Source organism: Furipterus horrens, unplaced genomic scaffold (genome assembly GCF_987537825.1).
Source record: "Furipterus horrens unplaced genomic scaffold, mFurHor1.1.pri manual_scaffold_7, whole genome shotgun sequence".
Lineage (NCBI taxonomy): Eukaryota > Metazoa > Chordata > Mammalia > Chiroptera > Furipteridae > Furipterus > Furipterus horrens.
The window spans coordinates 38,861,117-38,887,123 of NW_028327177.1; the positions used below are offsets into that span (position 1 = coordinate 38,861,117).

The following is a 26,007-nucleotide window of genomic DNA, read 5'->3' on the forward strand; positions in this document are numbered from 1 at the left end:
CATGTTGCCCCTTTACAGAATAAAAATTGCCGATTTCTTTTTTAGCCTGATGCTTTTGTGATTCATCTGTCTGGTTGCATGTATTAGTAGTTCATTCCTTTTTATTGCTGAGTAGTATTCCATTGTATGTATTTATCACATTTAAAAAAATTTATAACCATTTGAAGGACATATTATTTTTCTTTGTTTCAGCTTTTGGCTACTATAACTGCAGCCACTAAAAACTTTTATGTACAGGTCTTTGTGTGGGTATATGTTTTCACTTCTCTTTGGTAAACACCTAGGAGTGGAATTTTTGAGTCATATGGTAAAATATATACTTAACTTTATAAGAAATTTCCAAACCATTCAAAGTGGCTGGACCATTTTATATTCCTAGCACTAAATTAGAGTTCCAATTGCTCTGTATTCGTCGGTACTTGGTAGTATCAGTTTTTGTTTTTAAAACCATTATAAAAAGTTTATAGTACTATTTCATAGTGGGTTTCATTTCCATTTCCCTAAAAACTAATTTTTTTCCCCCTCCACCCCCCTAAAAACTAATTGAGAATCTTTTTATGAGCTTATTTGCTATCTCTCCCCCCAGCGCCCCACTTTAAAATTCATTTGGATTTTTAAAATTGAGTTTTGAGAGTTCTTTATCCATCTGGGCACACATCATTTATTAGATAAGTGTCAAATATTCTCTCCTAGTTTGTAACTTGTGTGTTCATTCTCTTAATAGTATCTTTTGAAGAGTAGAACTTTCTGATTTTGATAACCAATTTAACATTTTTTTTCTTTTATGATTTACACTTTGTGTGTCTTTTTAAAAAAAATTTTTTTAACAAGGTTACTTTATTTTATTTTTCATTTTTATTTTATTTTATTTATCTGTTTTTAGAGAGAATGGAAAGGAGAAAGAGAGGGAGAGAAACATCACTGTGTGGTTGCCTCTCATGCTCCCCCAACTGGGGACCTGGCGTGCAACCTAGTCATATGCCCTGACTGGGAATCGAACCAGCAACACTTGGTTCTCAGGCTGACGCTCAATCCACTGAGCCACAGCAGCCAGGGCTACACTTTGTGTGTCTTATCCAAGAAATTTTTGCCTAATCCAAGGTCACAAAACTTTTCTTCTATGTTTTTTTCTAGGAGTTTTATAGTTTTAGGTATAGTTTAGGTTTATGATGCATTTCCAGTTGATTTTTTTATATGTTGCAAGGTATGAGTCAAAGTTCTTTTTTTAATGTATGGATGTCCAGTTGTTCTAGCACCATTTGTTGAAAAAGGTACACTTTATCCATTGAATTACTTTTATACCTTTATCAGAAATTGACCATGAATTATATACTTGAGAAGGTGAGTTATATGCAAAATATATGTCAGTAAAGTTATTTGTTAAAAATCAATTGACCATAGCCCTGGCTGGTATGGTTCAGTGGATTGAGCACCAGCCTGCAAACCAAAGGATCACCAGTTTAGTTCCCAGTCAGGGCAGATGCCTGCGTTGCTGGCCAGGTCCCCCCAGTTGGGGGTGTGCAAGAGGCAACCACACACATTGGTGTTTCTCTCCCTCTCTCCTTCCCTTCCCCTTTCACTAAAAATAAAATCATTTAAAAAAAAATCAATTGATCATATACATATGGTCTGTGTCTAGAATCTTTTTAAAAATTGTTTTGTATATTCTGGATGCTTTGCTTATCCATATAAATCTTAGAAACATGACTTTCTATAAAGTCTGCTGGGATTTTTATTATGATTGTGTTGAATGTGAGATCAAATTGAGGACAATGCTATTTAGGCAACATTAAGTCTTCTGGTTCATGAAAATGTTATAATTTTACATTTATTTAGGTCTTTTATAACTTCTCTTAACAAAATTTTGTCATTTTGTAATATAATTATTGCATATCCTTTGTTCACTTGTACCTAATATTTCATGTTTGGGGATGCTGTTGTATAACACGCTTTTTAAAATCTCTAATTTCCTATTCATTGATAGGGCACAGAAATAAGATTGGTTTTTATGCATTGACCTTGTATCCTGTGGCCTTGCCAAATTCAAATATTAGTTGTAGTAGCTTTTTATCAGATTCTTTGGGATTGTCTATGTAGGTTATCATATCATTTGCAAATAAAAGACAGTTTTATGTTTTATCTCTTTTCATTCTGTATGTCTTTTATTTTTTTCTCTTGCCTTATGGCACTTGCTATAAGTTCATTGTTAAATAGGAGTGGTGAGAGTGGACGTCCTTCCCTTGTTGCTGATCTTAGGGGGAAAGCATTCAGTCTGTAGGTTTTTTAGAAATGCCCTTTATCAGGTTGAGCGTGCATTTCCTTCTGTTTCTTGTTTACTGAAAGTTTATATTGTAAATGGATGTTGAATTTTATTAGGTGCTCTTTTCCAGCATCAATTGAAATGATCCTATGGTTTTTCTCTTTAGTTTCTTGATAGGGTTGAATTGCATTGGTTGACTTTTTTTTTTTTTTTTTTACCATTTTTTAATTGTTACTTTCTAAATTTTTCAATTACAGTTGACTTTCTGTATTGTATTAGTTTCAGTGTATAGCATAGTGGCTAGACATTTATATAACTTACGAAGTGATCCCCCTGATAAGTCTAGTACTCCCTTGATACCATACATAGTTACTGCATTATTGTTGACTATATTTCCTATGCTGTACTTTAAATACCTGTGATTATTCATTGATTGATTTTTTAAATTATATTTTATTCTGCCATTACAGTTGTCCTAATTTTTTCCCATTTCTCCCCCTCCATGCAGTACCCCCCCTCCCCTCAAGCTGTTTCCCCCCTTAGTTCATGTTCATGGGTCGTGCATGTAAGTTCTTTGGCTTCTCCACACTGTTCTTTTCATTCCCCTGTCTCTTTTGTGCCTACCAATTATGCTTCCTAATCCCTTGCACCTTTTCCCCTATTCTCCCCTTTCTTCTCCCAGTTGATAACCCTCCAGATGATCTCCATATCTATGATTCTGTTCCTGTTCTGACTGTTTGTATAGTATGTTTTGATTGTTTTTTGTTTTTTAGATTCAGTTGTTGATGTTGTGAGTTTGTTGTCATTTTGCTATTCATAATTTTTATCTTTTCCTTAAATAAGTCCCTTTAACATTTCCTGTAATAATAATGGCTTGGTGATGATGAACTCCTTTAGCCTTACCTTTTCTGGGAAGCACGTCATCTGCCCTTCCATTCCAAATGATAGCTTTGCTGGATAGAGCAATCTTGGTTGTGGGTCCTTGCTTTCCATCACTTTGAATACTCCTTGCCTCTCCCTTCTAGCCAGCAAAGTTTCTAGATAAGCAATCAGCTGATAATCTTATGGGAATGCCTTTGTAGGTAACTGTCTTCTTTCCTCCTGCTGCTTTTAAGATTCTCTCTTTAGTCCTTTTTCTTCGGCGCAGTGGCACAGAGATTTGGTAAAAGCAAAGAACAAGTGACGGATAAGTTTTAAGAGGGACTTGGAGAATACATATCAGCAGTGGATTCTTTGGACTGTATAACAGCATCTGATTCAGCTATGGAAATTGAAAATCAAAGTGATAACTCTTCCTCTGGTAGCAGCTTATTTAAAACTCAGTGTGTTCCTTACTCACCTAAACGGAGGCAAAGAAATGCTGTTAAAAAATGTGATCATTCTCTTGAAAGAGTTCAAGCAAGAGATTCATCCAGTGATTCATCTTTAGAACCAAGACCATTGACTTTAAAAGCTATTTTTGAAAGACTCAAGAAAAAGAAACGTAAAAAGAAGAAATATAAGCCAACAGGAAGACCAAGGGGAAGACCAGGAGGAACAGCACTAGGTCACGAATAATTAAGAAACAATTTAAAGATAAAAGACCCCAGTTTCCATTTTTAGAATCAGGGAATGGAAGAAAATCACTACCTTGGAGAAAAATTTTAACTGAGCAAGCAGTGGCAAGAGAATTTTTCAACTACCTTGTAAAACTGAAGTATGAATACCACCTCAAGGAATCCTTGTAACAGATGAACGTTGGTGAAGACTTAGAAAAAGAAGACTTTGATAGTTGTAGATATAAATTCTTGGATGACAATGGATCTGTCGCTCCTATTGAAGAGCCAGTAGGAGACGAGGATGCAACAAACCTTGAACACAATGAATGCAATATCAAATTGGTGAACAAGAATATACGGAAGAAGCTGCTTTCTCTAAAAAGAGAGTATCAAAGTGCAAAAACACTGGACAGAAGACAGAAAAGCCTGAAAAAGAGACAGGAATATGGATGTCAAGAACTGACTGTCATGGCAGCTGGATTGAGTGAAAAGGGGATTAAGGCTCAAACTCAGGAGGAACAAGGGCTCAAAACATGTGAAATTCCTTAAATAAAAATTTATTAACTTTAAATAATTGTGCATATGTTACATATAATAAGAAACTCTACACTTAGAAAAAAAATAAGATTCTCTCTTTATCTTTAACCTTTGGCATTTTAATTATGATATGTCTTGGTGTGGTCCTCTTTGGGTCCAACTTGTTTGGGACTCTCTCTGCTTCCTGGACTTGTATGTCTATTTCCTTTGCCAGATTAGGGAAATTTTCTTTCATTATATTTTCAAGTAAGTTTTCAATTTCTTGTTCTTCCTCTTCTCCTGCATCCTGATGATTCAGATGTTGGCACTCTTGGAGATGTCCCAGAGGCTCATTATACTTTACTTGTTTTTTCTTGCTGTTCTGGTTGAATGCATATTTCTTCCTTATGTTCCAAATAGTTGATTTGAAACCTGGCTTCATCCCCTGCACTATTGGTTCCTTGTAGATATTTCTTTATTTCATTTAGTGTAAACTTCATTCTTTCCTGGGTCTTTTTTATGCTGTTGCCGTTACTCAGTGAGTTCTTTGAGCATCCTGAGCACCAGTGTTTTGAACTCTGTACCTGATTGGTTGGTTATCTCTGTTATTTAGTTTTTTTTCTGGGATTTTGTTCTATTATTACATTCGGGCCATATTTCTTTGTCTCCTCTATTTGGCAGTCTCCCTTTGTTTGTTTCTGTGATTTAGATAGAGCTGCTTTGACTCCCTGTGTTAGTGCACCTGTTAAGTTGCATGGGGTGGAGCCTTAGGTATTCACCAGGTAGGGCAACCTGCTTCACCATTTTGAGGTTCTGAGTTGGAGGGAGGACTCGGAGAGGGCACAGTGCCGCTGCCTGGCTTCTGGAGGTTTGCCCCACACTCACCCCATTTCCAGTCACTTCCCGCATTTCCCGTATGCAACCAGTGCCCTTCCAGTTGTTGCCCTTGTGGTGCGTGCCAGACTGAGTGGCTTTGTGTATGTTCTAAGTCCATATAGGCCCTTTAAGAGGACTCTCCTGAGAAATCAGCAGTTTCTTCCTCTGTCCCAATCCCACTGGTTTTTATAGCCAGAAGTTATGGGACTTTATCTTCTGGGAGCTGGAACCCTGGGCTGTTCAGTCTGGTTTGGGGCTGGAATCGCTTGCTCCCAAGGTATCCCTTGCTCCAAAGGTATCCCCCCTGGTGTTTATCCAGCACTCCTCAATGTGGTACTGCCTGTTCTGCTGATGCTGCTTCCTCCCTGTCCTGTTCCACGTCTCCTCACCTCTCCACCCCAACTCAGCGTTTCCGCCCCTCCTACCCATATGGATGAAAGTGGCTTCATTAAATCCTTGGTTGTCAGACTTCCATACAGTTCGATTTTCTTTCAGTTCTGGGTGTTATTCGTTTTGAGGTTAGTTGTAATTCTTGTGTCTGTACGAGGAAGTGAAACATGTCTCCCAATGCTTCCATCTTGACTGGAAATCTGATTGTTTTAAATATGAACCAATTTTGCATGGTGGATTCAGATTGCTCATATTTTGTTGAGTGTTTTTGCATGTGTCTGTGTTCACGAAGGATAATAGTAATTTCCTTGTAATGACTGTATGATTGGGATAGTGTTGGCTTCATAAAATAGAGTTGGGAACTGTTCATTCCTCTTCTGTTCTCTGGTAGATTTTGTAATAGTTTTGATAGTAGTTCTTTCTTAAATGTTTGGTAGAATTTACCAGTGAAACCATTTGTTCTTGGAGTTTTCTTTGTTGGACAATTTTTAACTACAAATTTCATTTCTTAATAGAGTTTTTTTAAATAAGATTAACACTTTCTTCCTGAGCAAGCTTTGTTAGTTTTGTCTTTGAAAAAAATCTGTCCATTTCACCCAAGTTAATCAATTTTATTGGCATAATATTGTTTATAATATTCCCTTACTGTCCTTTTAATGTCTTTTAGGATTATAGTTCTTTCATTTCTAATATTGTACCTTTCTTGTTTTGTGCCTCTCATGTTTTGCTGACCAATTTAGTTAATGGTTTATCAGTTTTATTGATGTTTTCAAAGAAACAGCTTTTGGTTTCATAGGTTTTCTCATTGTTTTTCTGATTTTAATTTCATTGATTTCTGCTCTTTATTTTTTCCTTCTTTATTTTTGCTTTGTGTTTACTTGTACTCTTCTTTCTAGTTTCTTTGAGATGAAATTTAGATTGACTAAAAGTTTTGTTTTTTAATGTAAGTCTTTCAAGCTATAAATTTCTCTGATACTACCGTTTTTGCATCCCTTTTAACTTTCCATCTTTCACTTCATTCTACCTTCTGAAATATATTAATACCATTTGATTTTTTTTTTAAGTCAGTGTTTAATTAGAATTAATTTTAATAAATGGTACTGGGACAAGAGTGTGTCCACACACACAAAAATGAAGTTTGACCCCTACCTCACACAGTACAAAAGTAAACCAAACTGTATCAAAAAACTGAGAATAAGAACTAAAACTAGAAAAATCTTACAAGACATAGGCCTAAAACTTTTTGACTTTGGATTAGGCAAAACCTTATCTATGACACCAAAAGTACAAACATCAAAAGAAAAAAGTAGATAAATTAAAATCAAACTTTTGTGTTATGAAGGACACCATCAAGAAAGTGAAAAGACAGCCCATAGAATGGGAGAACATTTTTGCAAATTATGTATCTGATGATAGATTTGTATCTAAAACATAAAGAACTCAAAAAACCCCAATTAAAAATGGACAATAGATCTGAATAGGAATTTCTCCAAAGAAAATATATAAACATCCAAAAAGCACATGAACTGATGTTCAACATCATTAACCATCACAGAAATGCAAATCAAAACCACAATAAGATAGTACCTCACATTCACTAGGGTGGCTATAATAAAAAAGACATAATAAGAACTGTGAGCAAGGATATAGAGAAGTTGGAACCCTAGTACACTGCTGGGAATGTAAAATGGTGCAGCTGCTTGGGAAAATAGTCTGGTGGTTCCCCAAAAGATTTTTTTATTATTATTCTATTACAGATGTCCCAATTTTTCTGCCTCTGCCCTCCTCTGCCCAGCCCACCCCCTGCTCCCACAGTCAGTCCCCACACCATTGTCCATGGGTCATTCATATGTGTTCTTTGACTAGACCCTTCCCCTTTACACCATTATCCCCCTCTTCCCTCCCCTCTGACCTTTGTCATTCTGTTCCATGTTTCCATGCCTCTGGTTCTATTTTGCTTGTTAGTTTATTTTGTTCATTAGCTTCCCCTTATGAGTGAAATCATATGGTATTTGTCTTCCACCAACTGGCTTATTTCACTTAGCATGATATTCTCCAGTTCCATCCATGCTGTTGCAAAAGGTAGGAGTTCTTTCTTTCTGCTGGGTAGTATTCCATTGTGTAAATGTAGCACAGCTTTTTGATCCACTCATCTACAGATGGGCACTTAGGCTGTTTTCATCACTTCGCTATTGTAAATAGCATTACTGTGAACATATGGGTGCATAGGTTCTTTTGAATGGATGCTTCACAATTCTAAGAGTATATTCCCTGCAGTGGAATCACTGGGTCAAAAGGCAGTTCTATTTTTAATTTTTTGTGGCTGCACCAGTTTATATTCTCACCAAAAGTGCAGTAGGGTGCCCTTTTCTCCACATCCTCACTGGCACTTGTTTGTTGACTTATTAATGATGGCCATTTCTACCAGTGTGAGGTGATATCTCATTATGGTTTTAATTTCCATCTCTCTGATGGCTAGTGATGTTGAGTATTTTTTCATATGTCTATGGGGCATCTGTATGTCCTCCTTGGAGAAGTGTCTATTCAGGTCCTTCGTCCATTTTTTAACTGGATTGTTTGTCTTTCTGGTGTTGAGTCCTATGAGTTCTTTATATATTTTGGAGATCAAACCCTTGTCCGAGGTATCATTGGCAAATATATTCTCCGATATAGTTGGTTCACTTTCCATTTTTATGATTGTTTCTTTAGCAGTGCAGAGCTTTTTAATTTGATGTAGTCTTGTTTCTTTATTTTTTCCTTTATTTCCCTTGCCCTAGGAAATATATCAGCAAAAATATTATTGTGTGGGATAGCTGAAATTTTACTGCCTATATTTTCTACTAGGACTTCTATGGTATCATGACTTATATTTAAACCCATTATCCATTTTGAGTTTATTCTGGTGTATGGTGTAAGTTGGTGGTCTAGTTTCATTTTTTTGCATGTACCAGTCCAGATCTCCCAGCACCAGTTAATTGAAGAGATTGTCTTTACTCCATTTTATGCTCCTGCCCCCTTTGTTGAATATTAATTGACCATGGAGACATGGGTTTATTTCTGGGCTCTCTATTCTGTTTCATTGATCTGTGTGTCTGTTCTTATGCCAGTACCAGACTTTTGATTACAGTTGCCTTGTGTTATAGTTTGATATCAAGTGTGGTGATCCCTCCAACTTTGTTCTTTTTCTCGGGATTGCTGAGGATATTCGGTGTCTTTTTTGGTTCCATGTAAGTTTTTGGAATATTTGTTGTAGATCTGTGAAGTTTGCTGTTGGCATTTTAATAGCAATTGTGTTGAATCTATAATATTGCTTTAGATAGAATGCACATTTTAATTATGTTAATTCTTCCAATCCATGAACACAGTGTATGTTTCCATTTGAATCTTCTTCAGTTTCTTCAATGTTCTGTAGTTTTCCAAGTACAGGTTTTTTACATCCATGGTTAAATTTATTTCTAGGTAGTTTATTTTTCTTGTTGGTATAGTAAATGGGATTTTCCCCCCTAGTTTCTCTCTCTAATAGTTCATTGTTGATGTACAAAAATGCCATCGATTTCTGTATATTGACTTTGTATCCCACTACTTTGCCAAATTCACTTATTAGGTCAAGTAGCTTTTTGGTGGAGCCTGTAGGTTTTCTATGTACACTATCATGTCTGCAAATAATGACAGTTTTACTTCCTCCTTTCCAATTTGGATGCCTTTTATTTCTTTTCTTTTCTTTTTCCTTTCTTTCTTTCTTTTTTTTTTTTTTTTGTCTGATCGCTGTGGCTAGAATTTCCAGTACTATGTTGAATAAGAGTGGTGAAAGTGGACACTCCTGTCTTTTTCCTGATCTTAAGGGAAAAACTTTTAGTTTTTGCCCATTGCCAATGTATGATGTTGGCAGTAGGTTTCTCATATATGGACTTTATTATGCTGAGGTATGCTCCCTCTGTTTCTACCTCACTGAGTGTTTTTATCATATGGGTTCTGGATTTTATCAAATGCTTTTTCTGCATCTTGTTGATATGATCATGTGCTTTTTATCCTTCATTTTGTTTATGTGGTGTATTATGTTTATTTATTTGTGAATATTGTACCATCCTTGCACCCTGGGGATAAACCCCACTTGATCATGGTGTAGATCTGGGCTTCAAAAGATTTAACATAGACAAACTATACAACTCAGCAGCTCTACTCTAGGGTATATACCCAAGAGAAATGAAAACATGTACACACAAAACTTGTACAAAAATATTCATAATAACATTATTCATAATAGTCAAAAGTGGAAAAAATCAAATTACTATATCCTGCTGATTGGATAAATACGGTACAGTATATCCTTACTTGTCCCTGGCTGGTTTGGCTCAGTGGATTGAGCGTCGGCCTGCGAGCTAAGTGTCGCTGGTTCGATCTTCCAGTCAGGGCACATCAGAGAAGGAAAACTCTGACTCCAAAAAACCTCCGCTGCCTTGCGGCATACCTCTTCAGGGAAAAGGCTAAGGGAGTAAACCCCGACAGAAAATCCGGAGCCGGAGTCCCTAAGGCGGTTTGACGTTGTAGTCAACACCGGCAACTCCTGCGGCGCACCTGAAGCCAAGCTGTATTGACTCCGTCTTTCCCTTGGACCCTTCAGCTGCGAAGAGAGGGGGGGTCTGCTGCATGGGCAACAGCAGACCCTCCATATCACCCTGCCCAGGCTCTGTAACTTCAGCTTCACTGGAGAGGGCACTCCAGCGTCATCGCAAGATGTCGATTCAACATGGGAGGAGACAGATACCATGTCACTCCCGAGTCGGACTGCACAGCCATTCTCGGTGGTGCAGATAGACTCTTAAGAAGCTACACCATCGTCTCTCGAGACGGACGGCTGCCGACGATGACGATATCCTTACTTTGTTAATATCTACCCTAGTGGAATATTATTTGGCAATAAAAAGGAATGAAGTATTGGTACATGCTACATCATCATATATGAACACTGAAAGTACAGTAGTCCCTCTCTATATCGCGGTTCACTTATCGCAGCCTCACTGTATCACAGGATTTTTAAAAATATTATATTATTCATTGCGGATTTTTCACTGTATCACAGGATTTTGCGGTACTGTATACATATGTTGTTAAAATTACGTAGGTTTAAGAGTGTAGAATAAATGTAAGGTTCCTACTTCACAGAGGGGTCTAGAACGTAATGCCTGCGATAAGTGAGAGAATACTGTATTATGCTACGTGAAACAAGCCAGTCACAAAAGACCATATATATTCCATTTATATGAAATGTCACAGAATAGACACACCTAACGAGATAGTAAATCAGTGGTTGCCTAGAGCTGGAATGGGGTGAGGGGAGGAAATGAGAGTGAGTGCTGATGTCAGGGTTGCTTTTTGGGGTAATAAAAATGTTCTAGAAGTGATTGTGGTAATGAGTGCACAACTCTGTGACTGTACTAAAAATCATTCAATTGTACACTTAAAATGGGTGAATTACATCTCAATAGAGCCAATATATATATTTTAAATGTTATCTGTGTATATCTATCCTTATTAGGAGGGTAGGTCAGAGCTCTGGAGTAAGAATATCTGAGATCAAATTTTGGTTCTATCACTTACTCCTGGTATGGCTTCTAAGTTTTAGTTTCTTTATTTGTAAAGGGGTATGGTAATCTCAGGGTTATGGTTAGGATCAAATGAGGTTGTGCACATGTAGCAGTTAGCAAAGGGCCTGGTACCGAAAAAATACTTGGTTAATTTTTGTTATTTTTATTTAAATTCTAGCTGTTACTTGTGGCATTATTTAAAATTCTGTTGACTATATAATATATTCATTTGAAATAGGTCATCAGAAAATTATTTTATCTTTCAAAATACAAGTTCTCCTAATATTTGTGGTAAAATGTTCTCTTTTTAGGACAGACTCATGTGGCAAATTATTATTATCTTGTGATCAAAGGATTAATCCCTTCTCACTTGCAAACATAAACCCATCTCCTCCAAACACTGGAAAAGAACATACTTCTCTTACTTAAAGTCCACCCTAATATATATATGGTATATCTACATTTGAACAGAAATATTGCCCAATATAAGTAAATGAGTTTAGTTATATTTGGAAAGGTATTCTAAAGTTAATTTGCAGGTCTTCATACAGAGATAAATGCAGATGAATGGCAAATTTAGTTTTAACCCTTGCACAGATATCCTTTAACTTATAGTGTTCAGTTTTACTTGTGTTTGAAGTTTATAAAAATGCAATTAAGCTATGTATGCCATGAGTTGCTTCTTTTATGCAGTGCTTTTTCAGATTCATTCATGTTGATGGGTTCAACTGTAGTTCATTTTCTCTCCTCCATAGTATTCTATTGTATCATTTTAATATAATGCATCCATTGTTCTGATGTACTTTTGGGGTGTTTAGAGTTACTTGATGTGAGGAAGAATGTAGCTATAAATATTAGTATAGATGTCTTTTGGTGTATATGTGTAATGGAATTGTTGATATGTGATATAAAAGTTTTAATATACCCTGATTCTTATAATTCAAAGGACTATAAGTTATGATTATGCTTAAAGGGACCACAACATTTAAAGTATTTGCATTGATTTCTGAAATACGTATTTCAATTTTTATATAATGTAAAAAGCCTAGAAACTATAGAAGTGAGAAACAGCACCTGTAATTTAAAAATATTTGTCTTATACATACTTTTTTGATTGCAATTATAGTACATAGATTTGTTTCCTGGTATTTTACCATGATGCACATTTTGCTGTAAATTCTGAGGCATCAAAGGTTTCTTATGTATATCAATATTACCATGTTACTTCCATCAGGAAGGTAGATCATAGTCATTCTCTTCTTGTTAAAAGCTTATATTGTTTCATTGTAAATAATACTGTGATGAACACGTGTGGGACTACGATTCTTTCCAGGGATAGCCAAGGGAAAGCATCACAGTAACAGCCTAGAAAAATTACAAAAGCTTTTTGATCTAATACAGGAATTAACTATTGATTCCCTGATTTATATTAGGCACTATGTGGTATGTGCTTTGCATGTTTTTTCATTTAATCCTGAAATAATCAGCAAAACTAGTAGTTTACCCATCATTATACTTACCTGATGATTTATAATGATTTGTTTATATCATTACACTTTATTTTTGAATCATCAGAGTTTAATTCAGTTCCTGGCACATAGTGAGTCTCAATAGATGTTACCTATAAAACGAACGTTGGAAAGTTTTGCCTAGGTGGGTCCCTGACCTTACTTCAAAATTCTCTTTGCTATGTCTTTTTCCCTGAGTCATGGTTTACAATCTCTGAGGTAGTGGATTAGTAGACAGTAAACTGATTCCAGGGTTGTGCCCCAAAAGGTGCTATTTAAACCACATTTCTAATTTTAATTTTTGTATGTCTATTTTTGTCATTTATCTCTGCCAAAAATGTACCAAGGAGAAATTCTAGTTGGATTTTTATTAATACTTCACTTACCATTGAAATGAATGTTTATTTGAAATTACTATGTTATTTATTCATTTGCATTCTAGTTCCTTTCTCTGGTTATTTGGAATACTCACAATAAGATACATTAGAACCACTATAGCTTTGTTCAGTAGCCTTTTTAAAGACAACCTAAATGCCCACAAAACGTCCTAGAGTTCACTTATCATCCTCTTCTTTGAATTTGTGTAGCACTTACTAACAATTTCTTCTTTAGTAGCTTGCTTTTGCCTTTATATTTGCTATAAACACAGTAATATATACACCATATATTAGCAAAAGTTCTCTACTTCATCTTTCTTTTAACATGGAAAAATCTGTGGTTTCGTAAGATTTGAAAACCCTTATTTTTGCATCCTTGGAGTATACTTAAGAGTGACAGATATAAAATGTAAGGATATCGGATAGTTTTAAAACACACACACACACACACAGTTTTTGTATTCTCAGGCTACAAAAAGTGTAAAATTTTGAAATACAATGTAGTGAGACCAAAATGCTCAACTAGAAAAATAAAGAGAAATTGGCTTTAAAGTTCTATCCTCTGCTTCTGACTATCAGAAGTAAATTGCAGTGGGCCATTCTGAGGAACATCAATAGCTCAGGCAATTATGGTGGTTCTGACCTACCAGAGAGGAGTAAGAGTGGTAATACGAAATACAACTATTTTAAAGAAATTGAATAAAATCTTTTAAATTTATTGTGACCAAGTGTCAGTTTTTACAATTATACTGAAGTCACAGTGCATTACTCTAAGCTTTCCTACAAATGCACCATATATATTACTTTTAAATATGGAATGTCTTATTTTGAAAGTTCAGATTTTTTATGTATTTCTGAAAAATATATACCTAGGTCATATTGAGAAAACAGCTTTTATTCTGGTATTCTGTAATTCAGTAGAATTATTTTTAATTTAGCACACACTGTAACCTTTTTTTCTAACATTTTTCCCTAATAAGTATTTTTGCAAAGTTTATGATGCGTATTTTAGTAAATGAAAGTATATTTTCTTACTATTTTACTGTAAGCCGTTACTTTACTAACACTCTTACTGGTATTTTCTTTATAGCTCAGCTGTTTGTTTCAAGCCCCTTTCGTAATTCTGTTGTAGGTTATGATATATATATATAATCATTTAGCTATAGTTGCTTTATGTCTCTTTATACTGTTACATAGGTTATATATGTATATATTTTTCTGGGTTATTTGAGAATTACAGGTATTGTGACATTTTGCTTTTAAACATTCAACAAGTGTCTTTCAAAAATGAGGATACACTCTTATATAAGCACAATATAAGAATGATATATTCTTTTAAACATCCCTTGGGGTATACTTTAAGGTCTATGATGATGTTCCTTTTTTTGTAAGAGTATTAAGTTCTATTAACAAGTAAATTATTTTATAATTAATTTTGTTTCGAAAACTGGTATCTGTAAATTATTGAAAATTTACTGTTTTACCTAACATTGTCCTTACTGTATTTTTAAAATAACATTTTAATATGTTAAATGTCTTTTCCCCTTCTTTAGGTATGGCTGATGGCAAGCATTGTACTTTTCCACATCTGCCTGGCAAAACCTTTGTCTATAATGCTTCTGAAGATAGATTGGAGTTGTGTATGGATGCTGCAGGACATTTCCCCATCGGTCCTGATGTTGAAGACTTAGTTAAAGAGGCTGTAAGTCAGGTTCGAGCAGAGGCTACTACGAGAAGTAGGGAATCAAGTCCCTCACACGGGCTATTAAAACTAGGTAGTGGTGGAGTAGTGAAAAAGAAATCTGAGCAACTTCATAATGTAACTGCGTTTCAGGGAAAAGGGCATTCTCTGGGAACTGCATCCAGTAACCCACAACTTGATCCAAGAGCTAGGGAAACTCCAATTGTAAGGAAGCATAACACAGGGACAGACTTTAGTAGTAGTTCCATTAAAACAGAGCCTTCTGTGTTCACAGCTGCTCCTAGTAACAATGAGCTTATTCGAATAGCTCCTGGAGTAGTTACAATGAGAGACAGCAGGCAGCTTGATCCTGATTTGGTTGAGGCCCAGCGAAAAAAATTGCAGGAAATGGTTTCTTCTATTCAGGCTTCAATGGACAAGCACTTGAGGGATCAAAGTACCGAGCAGTCACCATCTGATCATCCTCAAAGGAAAGGAGAAGTTATGAGTTCTGTGAAGTCTGGGAGTCTTCAGACTGGCTTACCTGAATCTTTTTCTTTAACTGGTGGCACTGAAAATTTGAATACAGAAACAACTGATAGCTGTGTGGCAGAGGCACTGGGAGCAGCATTTGCCACAAGGTCAAAAGCACAAAAGGGAAGTTCCGTGGAGGAACCTGAAGAGATGGAGAGTCAAGATGCTGAGATGACAAACACAACTGAGCCAATGGATCACTCTTGATTTTATTAGAGGCTAATAAAGGCAGAATGTTTATTGTGAATATGTAATATTTGTTGGCTGGGCCACATAATTTGATTAGTCATTAAATATCTTGTACGTATATAATACAAAGATTATATCTTGTTATTCAGTGCATGATAGCAAGTGTGTGATTGGCAATAGCTTTTAATATACTGCTGCCCAGGCTGGCTCTGAATTTCTATAAATTAGTAATTAGATCTGCTGAGGTGAGTTTCTTCCATATATGTGGTTCATTGAAAGTTCGTTGTAATTTTAATTCCATGAAAGTCTTAATGTTTCAAACATGAAAATTTTCTTGCAAAATATGTTTGACTTCTGAAAAGGTTAGGACTGAGTGGGAATGAGGTTTTGCTACTGTTGATGTCATCAAAATAACCATACCACATATTTACCAGTGTCAAAGATTTATGTAAATTTGAAGGTTATCTGAACTAAATTGTAACTTAAAATTCATAAAAGGATTTATTAGACACTGGGATCCTGACATTTCTGTGAATGTAAACATTCATAGAGATATGTATTCTTGGTGAAAATATCTTGAGAATAGAGTGTAATGATACAATATTTTGCTGCCTTGAACAAGGTTATGGGGAAAGTATCTGTTCTAGAATGATAAAGTCAGTATGATTCAGTAATGTTACTGTCTGAGCCAACACAGCCAATTGTGTGCTCTGTTGTTGATAATATGTTACCATTATTTTTTTAATCCTGGCCTGGTCAAGTACCACCAAATTTTTTTTTTCTTTAATCTTGCAGAAAAGTTGATTGCAAAGTGTGGTAGAAAATATAAAAATAATGGTTGCAGTAGTTAATCTCTAATTTTCAGAGTTTGTCAGATTCACAATTTATAAATAAGAATTTATCTTTATGAATAAGTTACATTGTTCTACGATTTTGATCAGTGGTATTTAAGCTTGTATATGCTAAGTGTCTTTGAGCCCCTCTGAACCAGTTTTCTTTTTTCTTCGAGTCCATAAGGTTTTCTTTATTTGTTGGCTTCACTTGGATTTGGATGCAAATTTTACTGCATTATACCCTGAACAACTGGGCATTTGCTTAAATAGTGTATTTATCAAATCTTTAGTGCCAGTTTCCTCAAGAAGCAGCTTTCAAGCTTATTACTTAAAGACAGAGAATATTTATCCTGAGATTGGTATTGCACTATTTTGTCCTATTTGGCAAACCTGTATTCTGAAATGTACATTTCAATCCATCTTTTTCCTCTGTTCACTGAAATTAAGTTGAATTTGAATGAATGAAAAACAAAAGTTCTGTTAATACAATCTCTTATGTAGAGCATTCAAAGCCTGACTGTCTCTGTTTGCACACGTAACAGATGCAGAACTTGTTCACATTCTAAGGTGTACATCAGAAAGTAATTATCAGGGACTTAAAAATCTTAACCCGTTGATTCATAAAGGTATATAAACAGTACTTTAATTTGTGTTTCCAAATGAGAGAGGTTTTGGTTTCCTTTCTATAAAAGTATCTCTGACTGAATCCACTTACTAAATAAACTAGTCCATTTTTGAATAAGGAAAGAATGGAGAATCTAGACATTTGCAGGTGATCCCTATCTGAGCAAGATAATATATTTGGGTTTTTCACATTCTCACATTTTAAAACCATATTTTATCTCCATTTTCTTCTAAATTCAAGTGTCTTTCTCTATATCTAAATAGCAGCAAAATGTAGAACTTTTATATTGTGCACTAGTTTTGCATAAAGAACTGAAGATACCAAATATTTCCCATTTAGTACAGGTGACTTCTGTGATTTAAACTAAAAATTACAAATATTACTAACCACTATTATTATTTTTGGCTTTTCAGCCACTGAAACATGCTCCTCCTCCCCCTTTTGAGTTTAAATACAAAAAACTAACAAACAAATGCACTGTTTCCAGGTACATGATATAATCATCTTTTCTTTTACAAATATTTTCTTCACCTGTGGCTTGGTATGTTTAGTTAATAAATGACAAATATAGCATAAAGTAAGAATATCAGAAACAAACTTTATGTCCCTATTAAATATTTTCATTTAGTCAGATGTCAGAGATTAATAGTGCTTAATCTCTAAAACGATTAATTTCTGCTGCCACAGTAATGTTGTTTAGAAGCCAGTTAGGTATAAATATTATAATAGTTTGAGTTCTCCTATGATAAAGAATAAAAGGCATGATTCAGAGAATGATTAGATTTATTAAAATTATTTTAAAGCTGCTAAGATTTGGTTGGGGTAATTAATAGTTTTTGAGAGGTGGGCCAGGTATCATCTTTACCAAGAAGTTTTAGGACAGAATTTCTTTAAGTTCTTAGATATCATTGTTTGTCCTTCCATATGGTTATCATAATCAAAAGTAGGACTAAAGAATGATTGTTTTTTAGTACTACTGTTTGTGATCACCACAACTTCGAGTTCAAGCTAGATATCATAAATCAGTTAAAATATTTTTTATCCCTAGATGTAACATTATAAACTATAATTCAACCCTATAACTAAATTCTGTTGGCAGTGCTTCACTGAAAGTCAAAGTAAAACTGTAAAATTTTTCCTTCAGTAATCCATTTTATAGTTAATCATACCAACTTTGAATTGATGACCCAGAGTCCAGGTGGAATTTAAGATAGTGTATGTCTAGAATACTGGTAATTGAAGAAAAACAAGATAACTGCCAAATATAAGCTAGAATATAATGAACTCCAAGGGAATGGTTACTCAGGAACTCTAGTTAAAGGGCAAGCATAGCTCCATTTCTTTCTCTTTCACTGTGTTTCAGGTATTTTATTGGACAATGTTAGGACAATGATCTGAGAAATTTAGCAAATTTCTGCATATTTTTTGATAAGTTTTAGTTTGGTTTTACAATCAAGCCTACTGCTTGGAAACTGAAATGTATCTGTGATTCAGAGCCACAGGTCCTTATTGCCATTATTTTTGAGTATCTAACTTCATTGGAAATGAATAGACCTGTTTATAGTCTCTTATCTCAGGGAAGATCACTTGCTAGCAACTCATCCTACTCATGACAGGTTTTTGAGAATTGTACTGACATCACATTAGCTACTAAATGCAAAGTTTATAAGAGTATTTTATGCAGTTACCTAGTGATACTGGCTGCTAGTGAACATTTCTCTAAAAATTTAGGCCTCCCTAATAACCTTTAGATATGAAATAAACTTGCAGTTTTCGACTTGTCAACACAACAATATCATAAAATGTTTATTTCAGAATATCAATAGTTTTGTCTTCATTTTTCAACAGGAATTTTAATTGGCCCATACTTAAAATACGGCAGAACAGATTTTGAGTTTGATGGTTCTCAAAACAAGGTTTCCATATTAAGGTTTTCATAAAAGCCTTTGGAAAATCAGGTTAAACTCTACTCATCTTAATGACCTTTTATAATAGTAGTAGTGAAGTACATGCTCTGATTCAGTTGAGTAGACATGTCCTACATTTTAAGGTTATATAATTTAATAAAATTATATAGTGTCAAGGCTCTTCACAATTAACATAAAAAATTAAGTTTTTCAGCCCTAGCCTGTGTGGCTTGGTTGGATCATCGTCCCATAACCGAAGGGTGGTGGGTTTGATCCCTGGTTGGGGTGCATGTGGGAGGCAACCAATATTTCTCTCTCACGTTGATGTTTGTTTCCCTTCCTCTCCCTTCCTCTCTCTCTAAAAGCAATGAAAAAATGGTCTTGGTTCAGGATTTTTATTTTTAATTTTTCAAACCATAACTACTCACTTGAAAACATATCATAGTAGAATGTTTACTTAAATAAAATAACAAAGGGGAGCTATATCATCAATGTAAGATTTATAGTTAATTTTAAGTTCTGTCATCTTAATAATTCTTTAAGATGCTAAGTATTTCATACTATTAATACTTAAATAGTGGGAATTTTAACGTTTGTTCCAAAATAGCAGAAATTGTAAAAATTGTGAATTATTGGAGAAAATGCCATTACTTGTATATCTGACATTTAATTTTTTAAATTATGGAGTCTACATGCTTTTGTAGTATAATAATACAATGATTATTCTCTTGTAAAAGAAAGGAAAACTAGTAAAAAAAAGTTTTAGTTGATGTTATCTGCTTGTGAGTATCAATTACTTAGTATTTAAAATTTTAAGGTATTGCATACTTTTCTTTAGAATGCACAAGTCCCTTCCTGAGCCTTTATGCCTGTGGTGGAGCAATAAAAGACTGAAAAGGTTATCAATATTTTCAGGTTTACTTGACTTTAAGAATTAGTGCCAAGAGCTGGAGAGTCTACTTTTTGGAGGGATATGCTATTGAGGTTATGTAAAACTAAGTAGTGATAGTGTAAATATTTGGGAAAAATATCAAGTGCTTTAACTGCTCAATAAAACAGTATAGATGTTACATCATCCCTAAGGCACTGGCTGTTACCCATTATTTTCTGATTTGTGATTGCTGTATATATTTCATTTAAGTAATAAATAATTGTGATAGTTTATTATAACTGTATAGTGTTCTACAGCACACCTCACTGTACAGTATTTGTAGTTTTCTTTTATATCAATAATAAAACAATACATACTGATTTCCCCTGAAGTTCTCCATATTAGCTTTTTAAAATATTTTTTTATTTAGTTTCCTGGAATTATACCTTAATATTATAATGCATGAAAATATAGTTCAGTTATATGGAAGAATTCTTAGTGTAATAAAGTTTTTAAAAAACATCCTTAACTTGGTTATCAGATAGAGACTGTAATTTCTCCCCTTAAGGCAAATTTCAATGCAAATGAAACAGACCCAATTAGAAAAGAGTAGCAAAAGTTCTTTAGACAGCTTACACAATTAGGTCATGTTATGCTTACTGAGTATTTAAAGACAAAACAAAGGTATGTTCTAATAAAGAAAACTTAGTTTTGTGCTGGTTTAAAAAAAAAAATGGTTAGAATGAAATAAAGGGAAATAGAGGAAATAGCACTAAATTACATTTGTATAATTTAACAATCAACATGATGTATTTACTTTTAAGTTTTCGTATATATGTTTAATATATACGTTTTGTTAGGGTAGACTGTTTAACTTAGTAGTTAGGGCAAAGCCTCAAAACACCAAACTTACTAGGTCTGAGTCTTGACACACTGCTTTTTGTGTGACCTCTGTACTTCAGTTTCTTTTGTGGGAGCATAATAATGACATCTACTCCTGGGGATTAAATGACTTAATACAGATGATTAGAATGATGTCTGAAATACAGTAAACATTTAAGTGTTTTATACTGATATTTATCAAAATAATTCTGTAGTTAGCATTTAAGTGGGATAAGTCCTCATATATAGGGCACACATTTAAATTATTTCATTGTTAAAACTTTGTGGCATGTAGTTAGTTAATGAACTGAAAACTGAATGCTTCTATGTTCAGATTTTTATGCAATAGCTTTACATTCACATGCAACACTGAAAATCTAGAGGACTGACAGCCTGTGCCCTAACTTGTTCTGTGACCTAAGGAGCCTTTCAAAGCCTCCGTTTCTACTATAACCCTGTGGTTCAACAGTTTTTACCCTCTTCTTCTGCTTGATCATGTCATTGTGTCTTGCTGACAGCATAGTGCTGATTAGACAAGTGACATGGGTGTGAACCCCAAGTAAACTAAACATAAGTAGCTTTGCTTTATGCTCTGGCTACACTTGTTCTAAACCTGGACTTGAGGTCTTGTACATGCATGCCACTGGTTACCTATCATATAATTTAGGGCTCTCAAAAACTCCAGTGGAACATCCTACTTATGACAGTTCAATATGAATTTTATTTTAATTGATGACTTTTTCAGACTCCAGTGACTGCAATTCTGACTCTATGGTTGTTTCTAATAATTAAAAATGTATATGGACGATAGCAGGTCTTTAATTGATTTTTTAAATTATGTATATATTTGTATACATACATAGGGTACACTGAGGTGAAAAACAGGGTTTTCAAACTTGTATTTTTTTTTTCCTTCTGGTTGCAATTAAACCTGCCTTCAGTGCATTTATCATGCTACATAATTATTTAAAGACAGATAAATTGTGTGAGAATCTGGGGTGGTTATTCCGGTTTGTGAGTTGTTTATAGAAACGTGTATAATATGAGTTCTACCTGTAAAACAGTGATGTATTTTTATATTTGGTTTACAGAATCAACATGTTGAATCATTTATTCATTTAAAACTGTTTAAGCACTGATCAGCTGCCAAACTTCTAGGAACTGGAGAAGCAGTTCTAAGTGAGACAAATTCCATGGGGCTCTTACAGCTTATATCCCAATGATGGAGACAAGCAATAAACACATTCATAACTACCATTTGTGACCCTTTCCCTATATCCCAGCAAAAAGTAAAATACAACATGCAATTAACTCTCAGAACAACTCTTTGTGCTTGGGAACTGTCATTGTTGCAATCCTTCAGGAAACAGGCTCAGGTAGGCTAAGTCGTTTACCCAGGGTCCTGGAGTTAATAGGTGGCAGAGCTGGGATTAAAACTTAAAGAAGTTTATGACTCCATAGCCTGTGCTTTTAACCTCAGCACTACATTTGTAATTTAGAAATGGAGTGAAATTGGGTGATCATGTAAGTCTTTACAAACATGTGTTGTTAAATCTGTCTTGTTTTCAGGAACACCTAACACCAACCTTGTTTGAACTGACTTAAATATATAGTACCGGTCTTTAATTTCACTTCTACAAGTTCCCTTCCTGAACCCCAATCCCCGCCCCAAGTTCTTCCCTCCATGGGTTTGTTTTCTTCCTCCAAATTTGCTTAAAGGACAGGTTTCAGAATTTCTTAGATGACTAAACTGGGTAAATTTGAGAATTGTTGGTTAGTTAAAAGTCTAACCGCCTCATTTCAAAAACCTAGAATAATTATTGTCATTTACTAAGAGGGTCTGTTGCTTTGGTGTGAAGTTTCTCCAAATTTGATGCTTCTCACTGTATAGTTCATAGGCTACATGCATATCACCTAAAAAACTTATTTTTATGGCGTCTGTCATGTATGTGTCAGGTACTTTGCTAAGACCTAAAGAATTAATAGGATGTTTAAAAATCAAATTGGCAAGATTCAGCACCTCCAAAAATATTTTATTTAGTAGGCTAGTCCATCAAGCAAAATTAAGTGGGATGGTTGTTTATGTTTGCCACACTGTAGACCCCAAATCCTTTGTGGAAGAAGGTGGTGATTCAGTTAAAAGGGTAAGGATGGAAAAGTTTGAGAAAGCTTGTGTAAATAAAAAAACAACTCTAACAATGCGATATTTTAAATTCAGTGAATAAAACCAACCTCAGAAACCTGAGTTTATCTTTTGAAACTAAAAGCTATCTCTGCTACTGAAATGACCAGTGGAAATTAGGTGCTGAGATACATAAAAATGTAAGCAAAATAGTAAAGCAAGAATCAATTAGGAGCTAGAATCAATTATTCTGATTTCTTTCGACATTACCAGGATTATAGAAAGATTATATCTTCTAGCTTCTCATGGACCTGTCCCAGTATCTATCATCTGTTTCCATTAAGTAATAGTACTGCCTAAGTGGCTAATAACAAATTATACTTTAAACTGTGTTTACAATGTTGCTTTTCAAGTTAAGATTGTCATTTAGTAATTTTCTTATGGCAAATTATCTGCCTTTTTCTTTAGTACATATAGTCAGCTTCACAATTGTATTAAATTTATTTTTGGTACAGTGAAGTGTTCTGAAAAATCAATATCTCAAAAAAGTAGTCAAAGTTTTCACTAAAATAGCCCTTGTTTTCCGTTTTAAAAGTTATTCTCAAAGTATGCATGTACTTGGTTAAAAATAATTTAGCTACAGAAAGACAACTAGCTTCTCATCTCAATTGCTAAATCAACCATTTCTCTTAGCAGTTACCTCCATAACTTAAATGAGGTGCTCTTGATTTGTCAACTTTCTATTACGAAATATCAGTTCCCTTGCCCTATATTTTATCTTTATAAACTTATACTTAAATCTGTTTATTGAACCATCAATTTTACACATTATCTCTTAAATCTCCAGTATGTAAAATGAGGAAATAAGCATTTATACATTTTCTAATATCCTTTATCTTCCCATTCTACTTTAAAAGTAATCTGCAGTTCACCTAAACTGATAAATAGGTGAGGTGACCACAAATGTCAAATGAGAAGGGCTTTTTTTTTTTTCTTCTGAGACAACAACTAGAATTTGGAGCTTTTCCAAGGCAGATATTGTAATTTAAATACATTTATGTTAAAGATCCCTCAGGTGGCCAAGTGGAGGGTACTTGGGTTGGACAAGACAAGAGGACAAGAGACTTGCTGTAACTGGGTAACAGATAAGAGCCTGGACTAGCAGTGGGGATGGAGAGACGGTAATAGAGTAAAAAGGTCAACCTAGACTCTCAGGTTTTGACATGAGAGGGTGGGTGGTGGTGCTACAAATTTGGGGTCAGATCCAGGAGTAACTGCAGATGAGTGGGTAGGAAGTGAGTTTGATTTGGAGACAAGTTGAATTTGGGGTGTTTAGTGCTTCCAGATAGAGATGAATTTTAGGAGAGGAACTGGAATTGGAAGTAAAGATTTGTGAATTACCAGATATGACTGAAATTGTAGGCATGGGTGAGATAGCCTAGGAAGTGTGTGTAGAGTAAGAAGAAAGCTAAAAATGCAATATCAGGGAATAGCAACATTTAAGGAATAGGCTTCCAAAGGGATTTGAGGGATTGGAAATCATGGAGGTTGATGACACAGAAAACAAAGGATGAAAGTTTCAAATAAAAGGGAGTAATGAAGTCAAGTGCTATAGAAAGTTCAGGTAAAATGAAGTTTGATTTCTTCAATGTTCATTGGATTTAACTGGCTATGGTGAGTTTTACAGCCACAATTTCAATGACATAGTAATGGTAAAGGGTAGACTACAAGCGGACAGACTGAGTAGCGAAATCAAGACAGCTTTGAAGAAGTTCAACTGAAGAGGGAAGATAACAGGTACAGAGTTATGGAAGGGATGGATGAATGAATGCATAAATATATTTAGATCAATATTTTCAACTCTACTGGAGTCAATATCCCTTTTTAAATAATACTATATTCTACTCCCTATACCCAGTTACAATGAAATTCATAGATAACATAATTAAAAAATTAATTTAATACTCTACCTATACTATGGAGGAGAAACAGAAGAGATTTATTATAAAATCACTTCCAGCTGCAAATAATCCAACTGACATATATGTAGAATCACTATGGACTCAACAGCTACAAATACAGATTGGTGGGCTGTATTGGCACCTTAAAACCTTGAGTTGTGTTACCTTCAGTGATGTGATTTTCTAAAATGGGGAAACAACTCTTAAGACTGAACAAAATGAAATATAATCTTCCCCTGGTTAACATAGTGGCTGCATGTTTGGAAATTATGTTTGAAAACAAAACAAAAACCCCACAACACTTGTGCACTTGTGAAAAGGAATTCATTCTAGGTGTAAATACATAATCAGGTTTTTCACTTATATTACTGTCCGGTTGAACAGTGAATGGAACTCAGGAAAATTCTGCCTTGTGCAAGACTGTCTCAAACATTGCCCATCTTCTGTTCCTAGAAGCAGCACACTGAATGCCAGTACATGACCTTCAATAACCACAAAGTCCCCTAAAACTTCCCAAATTCGCAGTTCCCTTTGGGAATGCCTGGACATGCTAGGCCAGACTAGAAAGAGAGGCTGAAAACAAAATAGGTTATCGTCTCTGATAAAATAGAAAGTGATAAAATTGTGAGTAGATGTCGAAAGCTTAGAATTTAAGAGAAGACACACATAAATTCACGTCTTGGTGGACGTCACATTTCCCACAAATGAATGATCATCTTGCTTTAAGGATTTTTGTGGTATGCTCGTAAATTATTTCTCTTTTTCAATACCCTGAGTACCCTCTCTCCTAACGTGTAGTTCCTATCTTTCATTTTGAACCCTCATGGTAGTAGAATCATTTGCTTCAAAAAAAAAAAAGCGGGGGGTGGAGGGCTACATTTTATACACTGAAAGATCACTTTGAAGAGAAAGCACTAGGTACTTTCATTATTACAGGCCAAAAATGTTGAACGTTACAGAGGTATTATTACAGAGGTGTTATTAGTTTTCTATTGCTGCTGTAACAAATTACCACAAATTTAGTGGCTAAAACAATACAAACTTGTTATCCTAAGCTCTGGAAGTCAAAAGTGAAAAAGAATCTCCTTGGGTTAAAATTTTTTAAAACTAAAGATGTATCAAGGCTTTGTTCTTTTCTGGAGGCTCTAGAGGACAATCCTTACCCTTGATTTATCTAGCTCCTAGAGGCTGCCAGATTTCCTTGGCTCATGACCCTTTCCTCCATTTTCAAAGCTAACAGCATAGCATCTTCAAATCTCAGATTCCTCTACTTCCCTCATCCAGTCTCAAAGACCCTAGTGATTACATTGGGTCCACCTGAATAATCCAAACTAAATCCTTGATCCAAGTCA

The 26,007-nt window shown here is 34.8% G+C and overlaps 1 protein-coding gene and 1 pseudogene across 1 annotated transcript in view; both read left to right on the forward strand.

The window, feature by feature from the left end:
* The window catches only part of VCPIP1 (valosin containing protein interacting protein 1), a 31,242-nt gene extending 11,521 nt beyond the window's left edge, over positions 1-19,721 (forward strand). Inside the window, exon 3 of the mRNA XM_090283616.1 lies at positions 14,604-19,721. Coding sequence (XP_090139742.1) covers positions 14,604-15,472 — 869 coding nt within the window. The 3' untranslated portion in view covers positions 15,473-19,721. The remainder of the gene's footprint in view (positions 1-14,603) is intronic.
* LOC150004306 (TATA box-binding protein-associated factor RNA polymerase I subunit D pseudogene) lies at positions 1,321-4,337 on the forward strand (annotated as a pseudogene).
* Positions 19,722-26,007: the final 6,286 nt, after the last annotated feature.